General features: G+C 42.3%; 2 protein-coding genes across 3 annotated transcripts; both read left to right on the top strand.

The window, feature by feature from the left end:
• The first annotated feature begins 199 nt into the window (after positions 1-199).
• pik3r6b (phosphoinositide-3-kinase, regulatory subunit 6b) lies at positions 200-7518 on the top strand. Of its 2 annotated transcripts, XM_068336670.1 has the most exons (20): positions 200-337; positions 555-792; positions 943-1017; positions 2830-2924; positions 3053-3121; positions 3595-3730; positions 3838-3907; positions 4006-4189; positions 4360-4504; positions 4595-4687; positions 4785-5133; positions 5382-5478; positions 5563-5682; positions 5785-5892; positions 6356-6455; positions 6568-6641; positions 6735-6825; positions 6932-6984; positions 7079-7179; positions 7269-7518. In XM_068336670.1, exons 2-20 carry the CDS (start codon positions 777-779, stop codon positions 7405-7407), a joined length of 2115 nt encoding a protein of 704 aa, XP_068192771.1. In that variant the 5' UTR covers positions 200-337; positions 555-776; the 3' UTR covers positions 7408-7518. The 2 variants fall into 2 exon arrangements, with proteins under 2 accessions (XP_068192771.1, XP_068192772.1); XM_068336671.1 differs by lacking the exon at positions 7269-7518 and having other exon boundaries at positions 6963-6984; positions 7079-7180.
• A 776-nt stretch (positions 7519-8294) lies between these two features.
• mfsd6l (major facilitator superfamily domain containing 6-like) lies at positions 8295-12571 on the top strand. Its single transcript, XM_068337272.1, has 2 exons — positions 8295-8489; positions 9506-12571. The coding sequence occupies exon 2, from the start codon at positions 9540-9542 to the stop codon at positions 11238-11240; it is 1701 nt and encodes a 566-aa protein (XP_068193373.1). The 5' UTR covers positions 8295-8489; positions 9506-9539; the 3' UTR covers positions 11241-12571.
• The last annotated feature ends 577 nt before the right edge of the window (positions 12572-13148 follow it).

Raw genomic sequence — 13148 nt, 5'->3', positions numbered from 1 at the left:
ATATTACTAATAGATCCACTCCTCGAACAGACAAAAAATATTTCCTAAAAAATCTTCATAAATGTCCTCAACATATTTTCTATGGTCCTCTCTCCATCACATGCTGGGTAAAAGGGACAACGCTGCAAAACTGTGATGGTCACATGATCCATTCCCACAATGGCTCAAATCCCCCCCTTTCTCCCCTCCTCCAGTTTGTCTTTTTCAACATGTAAAGTGTGTGACTTTGTGTAGATGATTATGTTTCAGCACCTTTTTTTTTTTCAGCGACTACAACTTTGACAGCTGCACTTAATTGAGAAAACTTGAATCCATTTTGAACTGAAATCCTCATACAGTAAGAATGTGAATAATTCCTTATTGTTAGGAGGACTATATATGTCACTCACGTCAAACTAATTACTTGACAATTTATGTGTAAGGCGTTGACTGATAACCCCTTCATTTAACAGTTGTAATAAAGCTATTTATTCTAACCTTTCAAGAAGAAATTCTTTTCATGTGTGGTGCCATTGACTTACAGTCAGACTTTTGACCAGTTTGTTTCTTTCAAGTAACTACTGTTCCCGATTTCCTGGTATGAGTCAGAAGAAACCCAACCTGCCTAGACTCTGTCTGTCAAAAGCAGCTCAGAAACAAGAAACACTTGCCATGCTTCCTCTCACGCAGAACGACCGATGCAATGCTAAACTCTGGATTACCACAAATAAACCACAATTTATTCCCTCACTGGAAAAAGAGAGTTTAATCTGATTTATTCTTAAAAAGTAGAAAACATGGTCGATCCTTCAGGTAGGGGCTTTTCTTTTCTCTTAGACTGTTTGTTTTGCCAGTTAAAACTTGGGGTGGTGGAATGTGAACTTGAACTTTCATTTCATTTCTTTATAAAAAATAACTTTCTTTTAACATTTTCTAAATAACATGCATGATCTCCATTTTTAGCTGGTGTGAATCTCTGTGAGGAGTCCAGCCTGTACGACACAGCCCAGGCTCTTCTCAAACAGATGAACAGCCAAGGTAGCTACAGCTGTAGGAATGTGAATTCTTAAAAATGTATTAGGTTTAATTATTACATTTAAATATAAACGTATTTACAGTTTCCAGCAAGTTCAAACACAGAGAACCTAATTTTATCCAGGTAATAATACTAGGAAGCAAAGGGGTCAATGATCATTTCTGCTTGAAATCAACAATATAAAAGCTATTACTGTTAGCCGTTTCTGTATATTAAAAATGGGCAGTGTGAAACAAGGGGGGATTTTCTTCTCATTAATGATTCCAGAAAAAGAATTTGATAATGCTGAAATCCTTTTTGAGATTGTTCTCATTTTCATTTAAAAACAACACACAGACAACATGTGTAAAAATTTACCACCTCAGCTTCATTAAGTTACAGGTCCAATACACATAAACATGCAAGTAATGGTGAGAGGGAGCAACACTTAACCCTAACTCTAACCGTAACCTTTGCTCAGGGGCACCTTGGCAGTGTTCAAGAGGTGAACTGGCACCTTTCCACTACCAGTTCACATTCCAAACTGTTTGGTCCATGTGGGTCTTCGACCAGCCACCCTCCAGTCCCCAACCCAAAACCCAGTGGACTGAGCTACTGCTGCTACATATATAGACACATAACTGAAGATATTTATATAATATATCATCAGGTTTGCAGCAGCAATATGATTGCATTTATTTTAATGGTCTATCTTTTAAAAATAGCACAATTCCTTAAAATGTGTGCAGTCCGTCTTTGAAAATGCCCATCTGCCCCCCAGAAAGACTGGGGGAAGTCTCTACACTGTAATGTTAAGTCAACCAATGAAGTCGAAACACCCAGTTTACAGGACTCCTGTCACCTGGTTGGCTGGTATAAGTGACTTCAGACCTGTTGACAGACAGAGAGTTCAAGTCGCAGACACTTGGAGTACTACATTATCTTTACTGGCTCCAAACCAGTAATACTGGTTTATCACCAATTCCAGAGTGGATCATGTAGTGGGTGGGTCTTCTAGCAGTCTGCAGTTAAACCTGCTGGAAATGGAAGTGAACAAACACTTTATAAAATGTGTGTTAATTTTATTAAATTGATCATTAACTAAAGCACATACAATCTTAAGATAATAACTGACTCATGAGGAACAGAGACATGCATGAATATTTACAGTATCAGCAACTAAAAATGAGTTTATCTGCCTAATAGACTTAGACGTGCATGAATAGCAATTTATAACGTCTTAATACATGTTAGTGCACCAGTATTGTATTGTTACCCAAAAAAACTTTAAAACTGATCACATGTTGTAGACGACAGATAAATTAATAACACAAACTCTAACCCTTATGCTAAAATAATCCATGTTTGTGCATAAACATCCATGGATTTATAAACACCAGACAGTATTTATAACATTGGGAGATTATATCTCTGCAAGTTAATCAGATGCCATGACCCACCTTACTCTATTTCTGTTTGGTCTGACACGATGACAATGTTCTTCAAACAGTGTATCAAATATCGTCAATATATACCAAGTCAGAGTCAAAGTCTAACCAATCAAAGTGTAACCAACTACGTCTAACCTCAGGCAAACATTTCCACCAAATTACACTTAAATCTGTTAAAAAGTATTTTGAGTTATCAGGCTTAAAATGATGAGTTTAATCTCTCTGTAAAATCAAAATGATTTAATTTCTTTTTAATAATGAAAATAATTCTGAATAAAATGATGTTTTTAGTCTGGACTGAAAGTATTAACAGCTAAATTAGCTTCTGTAAGCCCAGTATGAAGTGTACACCTTTATATATTTAACCATCTGTCTACTGTGTAGGAAAGTCTCGGTGGAGTCTTCAGAAGAAATTGGAGAGTGATCCATCTTGCCCCGACTCATTGATCCAGATGTTGATCAAACAGCTGGAGAAAACGGTTTGCAGGTTTTGTCTTTTGTTATGTGTACCAAACTGGCAATTCTTGACATTTTTTTGCAGCGCTTGTTTTCTGGAAAATTACATTTTGCAAAACCACATGTGAATATATGTTTCTGTTTGATATAGACTTATAAAACATGTTTGCACACACACGTCATCCCTGTGCTCCACATGCTTTACTACGTGATTATCCAGGTAAGGACTAGCATTATTACTTTTTTTACTACCTCTTGTAAGGAGTGTCTGTTTTCATCTGTGTCCGTTGGTTGGTTTATTTGTCTGTGTCTTTGTAATCAGGATTATTCAAGAAGATCTTAAAAATATTATGCAAAGCTTACGTGGAACAAGATCCAGATCTGCATTCAGGATTTGCAAAAATCATTGAACATAATTTCAAAAAACTCAATAGAAGTACTTTATGCAGCAAGTATGAGACCAACTACGTTTTGATCTAAAAGGAGAAGCAGAACCACTAATTTGTTTATTGCTGCACTTTCTTTAGCATTGCAAGATATTTATTTGTTCCAGGATATCATTCATAGATCATGGCACTGGAAAAACATCACATGGTATTTGTTATATGGAATTTTATTCCTGCTGACCAGCAGGCATGTATGTACACATGAGGTATTTCTTACATAATATATTTTTTGTATTTATCGTACCAGTCGGCCGATACAATTCCTGCCTGCCTTTACCAAAGAGTGCATGAAGGTTTGATGAAACTGCTGACATTACCGTCACCTTACTCTGCTCTGGCACTCAGCACCCTTAGGAGCATCAAAATGGAAATGATCACTCCAGGTAACACGCATCAATGCACATAGTTACTGTACTTACCATTCTGTGCAGCAAAAGATGTAGATATTGTAAAATAAAGACTGTTGACAGGGTCATCTTTCTCTTAAAAGGCTGCTTATACCAGAGGAAAGTCACTGCAGAGCAGAACTTGAAGACTCAGGGTTACCATTTGCAGGATAAGTGAGTGAACGCTTTGCTAGTATTAAACTGGTGCAGACTCGGATAACAAATAATCAGTTTCATTACAAACATTTGTCTCCTTCCCTGTCTTCCTCCAGGGTGTTTGTGCTCGCTGACCCAGCTGTGTTTTCCATTCCACTACAAGAAATTGTGAAAGCCAACTTAGAGGTCTCCAGTTCCCACCGGAATGTAAAAAATGTGAAGAAAACTGTGTTGCAGCATGCACTGCAGAGGGGACTGGGGAAGACATGTCAAAGGCGCCTTCTGGCTCAGACTCTGGAGGTGGTTATGATGTTATAAAGATGTTTTGGACAATGTGAGAGGGCTATTCTAGCCATTTGTGGTGTTAGCTTAGGGACAAATTGTCATGTTCACACTTTTCCAGAAGGAGATCAGAATCTCCTGATTGACTAAAATCCTTTATCTAACCTTGTGACATCTGTTTATTTCAGGGTTTAGGGGACCTTATGATGGAACAGTATTTCCAGGAAGTGGTTCTAGTCATGGATGAAAGTATAAAACAAGGTGCAGCGGGTCATTCAAACTATCTGGACAAGCTGCAGAACATATACAGGACTATCATGGCTGGTTCCAAAGGTGTGTATGACTGTTGTCATATTACAGGATAAGACAGTATTAGCAGACATTTTGACAGAACCACAATGTTTATTTTTGCACTTTGCTCAGAAATAACCACAGTAGAGCCCGACATTGCACTCCCCACTGCACTGCCCTTTCCAGATGTCAACTTTATGTTATGGAAGTCTGAAAAAGACATATGTGAGTCAGTCACAAAGAAGAAACACCAGTACTTTATTTACCTTTATAACAGATGTTGCTGCAGTAAACATATACAACAAATGTGTCTTTCCTGAAGGGGATCTACTGGCTCAATTTCCTCGATCGCAGTTCAGCTCCAGCAGTGACGAACCGAAAGACAACCCGGTTCTGTCTGCAGAGAGCAGCTTAGAGAGAGATGTACAAGAGATAGACCTCAGAGACAGTGAGCCTGTAAACGCAAACCACGAGCCAGTTTTAAATCGAAGAAGAGCCTTCAGGAACATGAACCCACAGGATAAGCTGAGCCTGGTGAGGGAGAAGATAGGAAGCTTTCCTGGAAACTTTGCAGTCCTGAAGGAGGACAGGGAGCGTCACACGGCACGGATAGTGGTGATGGGAGACGACCGCGTGTTGGGAAGGCTCTCCAAATTTTACCACGATATTCAGTGAGTAAATGTTTTTCTTCTTTCAAATGACACTAAAGTGATGTGAAAGTGATATCTATCCATCCATCCATCCATCCATCCATCCATCCATCCATCCATCCATCCATCCATCCATCCATCCATCCATCCATCCATCTATCTGTCTTTGTGAGAATCAGATTTTAATGAGTAGACAAAATTTAACTGAAAATCTATTTGTAATATAACACTGTATGTAATTCTTGTGTTTTCCCCATATTGCTCAAAAGCGAAAGAGAATCCAAGTGTCTTAATTTCACAAAGAAACTGAAACTCCTGTTCTACTACATCCCGATCACTGATGTGGAGTCTTCACCCAGTCCTTCTGTGAGTAACACAGATTTTACTCATGTTAACTCTGGCCGGTATAACTAAAGAATACGCAATCTGAACATCTGTTTTGGGGCACAGGACAGCTCATGGCAGGATGGACAGATGTTGTCTCTCGCCTCTGTATTTGGAAGAGTGGACCCGTGGTACAACAGCAACATCAACAGTTTGCAAGGTGACATCTCCAAACAGGCTGAAAGGGTAACTATGGATTTTTATGAATTTGTAAGAATTCAAAAACATTCAAAAACTATGCAAATGACATCTGCTACCTTCTTCCCTTTGTCATGCGATCAACTGCAGAACTCAACTAATGGTAAGAAATCCCAGCCAAACCTCCTGCTGGAGACCCTGTGTTACTACCTTCGCTGTGGGACGCAGCCAGTTAACCTGCCACTCTATGTCATTAAGGTAAATCACAGTTCTCATATGCATGAATATACATGCATAAAAAATTTATGACAGGAAAGGAAACGCAGAACAAGGCTGGTTTCCACGTGCCGACCGGAGCGTCACATACTGAGCATAACACAGGATGATCTTTAACAGCATAGGAGTGAATCCTGAACATCGTATGATGAAGGAAGCAACCAACCCACAACTGTTACCATGGTTACTTCTAATACAGTACATAGCATTTTACACAGCAAAATGCACAGCTGTGTTGCTTATTGATGCTAGTGTAAGTTGGATGAAATTAGACACAAAAGATCCAGCTTCAGAACTAGAGATCATTATTTTGTGTCATTTAGAATAAGGATGTCTACGTATTCTAAAGAGTGGTCTTAAAGAGACGCTGTTACAGCTTTGAACACAATGTTTAATGATCTTGAATGCATCGTTGCTGATTTCACTAAATGCAGTATGTGTTTAGATGACTCGCTCCAACTCTGATGTGGTGGAAGATGTATTTGTGTCCCATTTGGAAGCGGACATCTCAGAATTCAGACACATCAAGGAAAAAAACTCAAAAGGTATGTTGCCCCCCCCCCTCTCGCTCTCCATCTTTTTTTGTCTCTCTCTCTCTCTCTCAAGTAAATACGGTAAAAGCATAAAAAGTACAAAGTAAATTGTTGTGGTTTGCAGTGGGACCGGTTCCATGCAGAAAGAAGTTAGCATCAGAGGTTTTCAGTGCCGTGATTTCAGTCAAATACACAAAGGTACAGTCACAAGTCATCACAAACATGTTAGTATGTGTTGCTTACAATTAGCATCAACAGAAAAATTTGACATAACTATTAATTCCTCAAAAGATGTCTTTAAGCAAGCGAGAGGTTGAGAAGGGAGAGGCATCCATGTCTTACGGTTTTGTGATTACATCAGAGCTGGCAGCTGAAACATCAGGTTTGATTTATTTGTATTTATATTTTATATTTGACAGATTTTTGTCAATGCAAGGAAAGTGTGTGAATTTAATATAATGCTGAGTAAATTTTGCATTTTCACCAAGGTGAGAATTACCTTATTGTCAACTTTGACAGCATGAACCCGGAAAACAACACGGTAAGAATTTATTAAGGAGTTTAATAATATAGGATTATAACTACATTAATATTGATATAATATATTATTAAGCTGTCTATTCCTTTTATTGTAGAAGATCCAAACACAAAAGATTGTCATTAAGACGATGGAGCATCGGATGCTCTCTGTGTGCTTGGACAAGGACTCTCGCCGGACGTACTCTGATATCCAAAGGTCATCTAGGTCAAACTCTCTGCTCTGATCTGTTTCAACTCTGGCATTAGAAAAAAAGTCCCTTACGGTACAATTCTTTCATTTTTCAGGATGGAAATCTTCCCATGCCTGGACCCTGGGTGCAACATGCGTTCCAGATTCAGCAGCGAGCGACAGCTACCCTTGAACAAATATCTGGAAAAAGTTCTTACACTGCCGATCAACACCTTCACTGGTGATGGCTTCTAGGCCTGTGTGCAGTGTGTGTCCACATGATGCCTGTCGTGTACATAATATTCTTGTGTTTCTACGCCATTCATGATTAAAATTTATAAGCTTTGTATAAAAATTTAATAAAATGTTGACCAAACTGTGTCGTTGCAAGCAGATTAATGCATTCCTGAAATGCAAAACAACTGTAAGTCCTAAAAATACTATCAATATTTGAGTATTTCCGGTTGATGTGACGCAAAGTGGTCACAGGATGGCGATGTTCTGAAGTCACTGATAAACTTCTCTCTCCCACCGAACATACCGGTTGTACGTTCACATCTTAAGGAGGTGACATCTGATGGAGACCAATATGAATCAAATCTAAAAAAAAATTAAAAATAAATTCCATGCGGATTAACTCATCATCACATGTAACCTTTAAGTTGGACATGCTGTTAAAGCTGGTGAAAAACAACCCTGTTGTCTGTAAGACACTGAACATGTGTGTGTTCAGTGTTTGCGTGTCAACCCTCCAGAACATCTGTTTTAACCTGAGGAGACGTGAGCACATGTTGTCCTTTGATGCTGATTCATCAAAGTTCTTTTAAGTATTTAAAGCTAGAAAACTGTCTTTTGGATCCCCAAAAACATTTATAGTCTTTTCAATAAAAATATACCTATATGCATTAGTTCCTCATAGTGCTCCAATGGCAGTCTTCTCCTAAACCATAGCTTAATGTCTCAGTCATTTAAATTAACACTTTAAATCCTAGAGTTTACAATACAGACTTGTGTAAATATCTATGTTAATAACATATTTTCTGAAGTTTGTTTTGGGTGAGGTTTATTCCTTGGCAGAAGACAATAAAAAACAGGAACACTGCTGCAGTACATCTGTGGGGCGCTTAGACCTCCGGAGCGATAGGGGGCGGTGTTGCGTTGACAAAGTCATTCCAGGTGTTCACGCATCCAGTCGAATGAATTGACGGTGCCTCCAGGTAACAGGTGCGTCAGGCTTCTGACGCAGGTCTCTGTCACTCATGCAGCCCGTTGGAGGATAAAAATGATCGGTCGAGGGAAAGGTTGAATAAGTTTGTGCTGCAGAGGTGGAAAAAAAGGTAAAAGTCCAACGTTTATTTTTCTTATCTTATCTTTAAAGTTGACGTGACGTGACGTGGAGCGGCGCTCATCGCGGTCACAGCCGACGCGTCCCTCCAGTTTAACAGAAGTTACCAAGAGACAGGGTTTTAGTTTCGCCCATTTGTAAATTCTAAAGATAATATTTATCTGTAATCCATTCATCTGTTCTGTGACGTTCAGCCTCAGAAGACTGATTAAAACAAGTAATAATACAGTACTATAAACTAAACTAAAACTCTGACATACTGTGGGTTTGTCTTATTTGGTTTTATAACCATTTCAGCTGTGTTATTTAAAAATTGTATATACAGTATGTATGACTATATATTTGTCTATATATGACTGCTACCTAAACAGATCACGTGGTAACACGGTCTGATGGTGTCTTAATTATAACTATTATACATCCTGCTGTTTAGTCCAAACTACAGTCGAGCGTCATGGCTGTCCTGTGGGAACTACTCCTCAGTAAAAGTCTACATTCCATCAGCTGTTTTCTGCTTTGAGACATACTTTCCAGCAATCTGAAATATTTTAAAGAATTTAGAAAATATTTTTCAGTACATGTCACGAAGCCTGGGGTCATACGGTGTTTATCTGGGAGGAAAGGGTTGGATAATGCGGTATTCTTGAAAAGTAAACAGGAACTAAAGCGGTCAGACTCTGGAGCACCTTCAATTCGTAAATATGTACAGTACCTGATTAAATATAGTTAGGTTCACAAAGGTGATTTATTTATCTTTACACTTGTCTGTCATGGACTTCACAGTGACTTTGGAGATAGTTTGAGTGTTAATTTTTCAACAATGAAGTTGCTTAATATCTCAAAATGTCACTTTTGAGCTCTGAGAAGTAGAAATAAATGATATTTGCCAATGGAAGTACACAGATCTCCAGTTATAACTTCTGACAAACAGCATTAATTGGCTTCAAATGAGTTGATGATAAGATGGCTTCGAGGACAGACGTATTGATTAGCCTGTTGTGTCGACAGGAGCGCCGTGTGACGCCAGCCGGGGACGTTGATCATGGCGAGGAACAAGCAGATCGACATCAAGCACGCCCTCGCTCTGGCCGGCACCTTTCACTTCCTGCGCCGCTGTTCCACGGCGTGTCTGCTCCCCTTCTTCACGCTGTACCTCAGACAGCTGGGCCTGACTCCTGCCATGACAGGCATCGTCATGGGAACGAAGCACCTCATCACGCTGGTGTGGAGCCCCCTGGCGAGTTTACTGGCCAAACACTACAACAAGAGGAGAGCGGCGATCATCTGCTCTCTTGTGTGTTCTACAGCGGTGGTTCTGGTTCTGCTGCTAATCCCGCCTACAGACGTGGACGCACAAACCGCCACCTGTAACGCGTCAGACCTGAGCAGCGCTTCAACCCCGAATCAGGCGAATAGTCTCAGACCTGATGTGACAAATCCCTCCCTCCAAATCAACGCAGGAGCCGCCGCTGCACCGAGAACGACTCCGCTTAATAAACTTAAAGGAGATGAAACAAGCGTTCGTCCGTCACAGGCGTACGCGTCCGTGGACGACCGCGGCCGAATCACCGACTCTGCAGCGGCTCCAGTGAGGAGCAAGAGGTCAGAGTCGGGAGAGCCGCAGGCGGGGAGAGGCTTCCTGGGCAGCCTGAATGCACTTGACACCCAGCACCAGGTCTTCTTCCTGGTCCTCTTCACTGTGATCCTGTGGGAGGTGGCGGCGGCCCCCCTGGAGTGGACGGCGGACGACGGCCTGTACGACTACCTAGACTATGCAGACGCTTCGGACCGATACAGGAGCGCTGGGTTGTCTGATTTACTGGGTGCAGCCTTCGGCGTGGGAGGCGTGGGGGTGCTGGTCAGCCAGCTGAGCTGCCTCATCGCCGGGCAGACCCCCAGGGGCGCGGTGCATTTCTACTGTTACGCTGCCGTGGTGGCCGTGGCGTTTCCCGCGGCGATCTACCTCCCTCTCCACCTGAATAAGAAGCGAGATCGCACCGGCGGGCTCCTGAAAGCCCTGCAGCTGGTGCGAGGCTCCCCTCAGGCGCTGCTCTGCGTCGTGACCACCCTGCTCGTGGGGGTAGCGGGCTCCGCCGTGGACGACTTCCTGCTGTGGCAGATGCAGGATCACGGCAGCGACGAGTTGCACATGGGGCTTTCTCTCGCCCTCGCTCTGCTCTCGCAGGCCGGCTTCCCTCTGCTGAGCGGCGGGGTGTCCAGGCTCCTCAGCACGGGACGGGTGCTGGCCGCGGGGGCCGTCTGCCTCGGGCTGCAGTGCATCTATTACTCCTTCCTCTGGGGGCCGTGGGCGGCGCTGCCCGCTCAGGCGCTGAGCTGCTTCAGCAGCGGAGCCCTCTGGTGGGCCGTGACCCTCCAGTGTGAGGACGTGGCCACGCCGGGGGCAGAGAGGAGCGTGAGGAGGGTCTACACGGAACTTTCCCTCCACCTGGGGAAGGGGTTGGGGAGCTTTATTGGGGGATTAGTGGCTCAGCGGTTCGGGCTGGCGTGGTTGTTCAGAGGAATGGCGGCGGGTCTGGCGCTCTGGTGTGTGTGTCTGGTCCTGCTCCAGTGGAAAGCCCCTCGCCAGCGCAGGATTAACTACTCCCGCCTTCTGGCAGCAGATGCCAGTGAAGCCAGCGACTCCGAGTCTGAGCAGGAGAGAGACTGGCTGGATAAAGCCATGGAGGACGACAAAAGCAACAACAACTATGGAAGGAGAACAAACCACAGAGCTCTGCTGTGAGAGCGCGGTGACACTCGAAGGCAGCAGCAGATGGAAATCACGTCACAAATAACATCAACACGGAAACCCTAATTATCACTCACATTTATAGACGCGTCAGTCTTCATCAGCGGTGCCGGACTGTTGGCATCCTCCTCTGACAGGTTCAATTCAAACCTGACCGTTAACTCTTTCCTGCTCTTTTGCATCATAATGCCGTGTTGTGACATCTGCATCCTGCTTGACATTTCATCAGTCTGGAGATAAGGTGCGCTCATGGGACTTCATCTCCGGGGCCACCTGAGCCTTTGCATAAAAACATTTACATAAAACAAACAGCAGCAGAATAATAGGTGGGCCGGAGGAGCGCCGCATAAATTCCACAGACTACTGGGAGCATCGTGATAGTAGAATGGCTGCAGCCATCGACGTATACGTGTTAACACACAACGTGTACACAAGGTGTGGCTGAACCCGACTCAGCTTCTGTTTATCTGATACTGTCTTCCTGCCTGTTAAACAATCCGCCTTTATGTGCAGGACATTAAAACAGTTTGCAGCACAGTGAGCTGTAACGTTGTGTGTGATCAGATGCATGTGAACAACCAGAGGTCGTGTGTGTTTGCTTTTGTATCAGGAAGTGTTTGTTTGCTCTGTATTTCAAACTGAGCTGCGGAGTGTAACTCACAATCAACTCTGACCTGTTCTGCAACAATCTCCACTCAGACCGGGGTTTCCTGGATTCCACACACTCCACTTTCATCCTTTGACATCACCTTAATGGACGTGTCTTTATTCCATCTCTGTGCCTGTGTTGTACTAGCAGGTCTTTAAAAACCTGTTGCAGAATACTGAATACTGTGAAGTGCAAGCAAGTCCTGCCAGCAGAATCAGCTGCTGACCTGACATGAGACTCAAGAATCTCATGGTTATATGCAATTAATATTCATTCCGGAAATGAACCTTTCTTCAAATTTTAAATAAAAACATCTGTTTTGGGAGTAGCATGGACTCTTCTGGTTTTTATATTCTGTTTATATTCTGTTTATATTCAGATTATATTCTGTAATCTGAATTATGCCGTCACCCTCTTCAAACACCTCTGCTTTTGTGTTGTGTTAACGCCCTGGTCATATTGGTGCACGCAGCCAAGGATGCATGGATGATGGATGTGAGTGGTCCCTGGTTGTGGGACTGTGGCAGGTCTTGCATGCAGATAGATGCTCACTGACATTCCCCCCAACATCTGGCAAGGTCCTCGAGGGACCGGATGCATGAAATCATGTCATCCATAGCCAAACCCGATCGGGTGCGATGGAAAATTTATGAGAGAAGGGTCGATTCTCTGTGGACATGCTGCTGTTTTCTGACTCATGGGTTGATGGATTCTTCTATGTACTAAGAATAATAAACCATTAAATAAGAACATGGAGACTTCAGTAGAGTTTATTGATTTTGATAAAGACAATGGACAAATATTTAATAATCTTACAGAGGCATCTTTGTATTTGAATCAACCAGAAGGCATACATAGTGGTTAAAACTATATCAAAAATTCTGCAGCAGTAAAATGACTTTGAAGCCACTGGGACCAACTAGTAGCTAATCTACTTGACTGAATTTGGACTGTAATCCAAGCTCAGTAAAACATTCTCAGGTTTTAGTAAAGGTGAAAAATCAAATGTTGAAAACACAACTCACAATTTTACTAAAAATTTAAAACAGTTTCTGAATCCACCTGTTTGGCATGATCCACTCCAGAACTGAACAGGTTGATCCTTGTTGAATTCACCAAGTTTCATTCCCATCCATCAGTTTGTGTAATAGATGGAGTTGCTGGAAACAGCATCTTCTATAAGGTTAAATAAATAAAATCCAGATCCGTTAAATCATGTACTGACTTCTTCCCAGTCACATGTCCGACCCTCC

Source organism: Antennarius striatus, chromosome 16, assembly GCF_040054535.1.
Source record: "Antennarius striatus isolate MH-2024 chromosome 16, ASM4005453v1, whole genome shotgun sequence".
In the NCBI taxonomy this organism is placed as follows: Eukaryota; Metazoa; Chordata; class Actinopteri; order Lophiiformes; family Antennariidae; genus Antennarius; species Antennarius striatus.
Note: the sequence above shows the minus strand (reverse complement) of the source record. Positions and strands in the feature narration are given on the sequence as shown.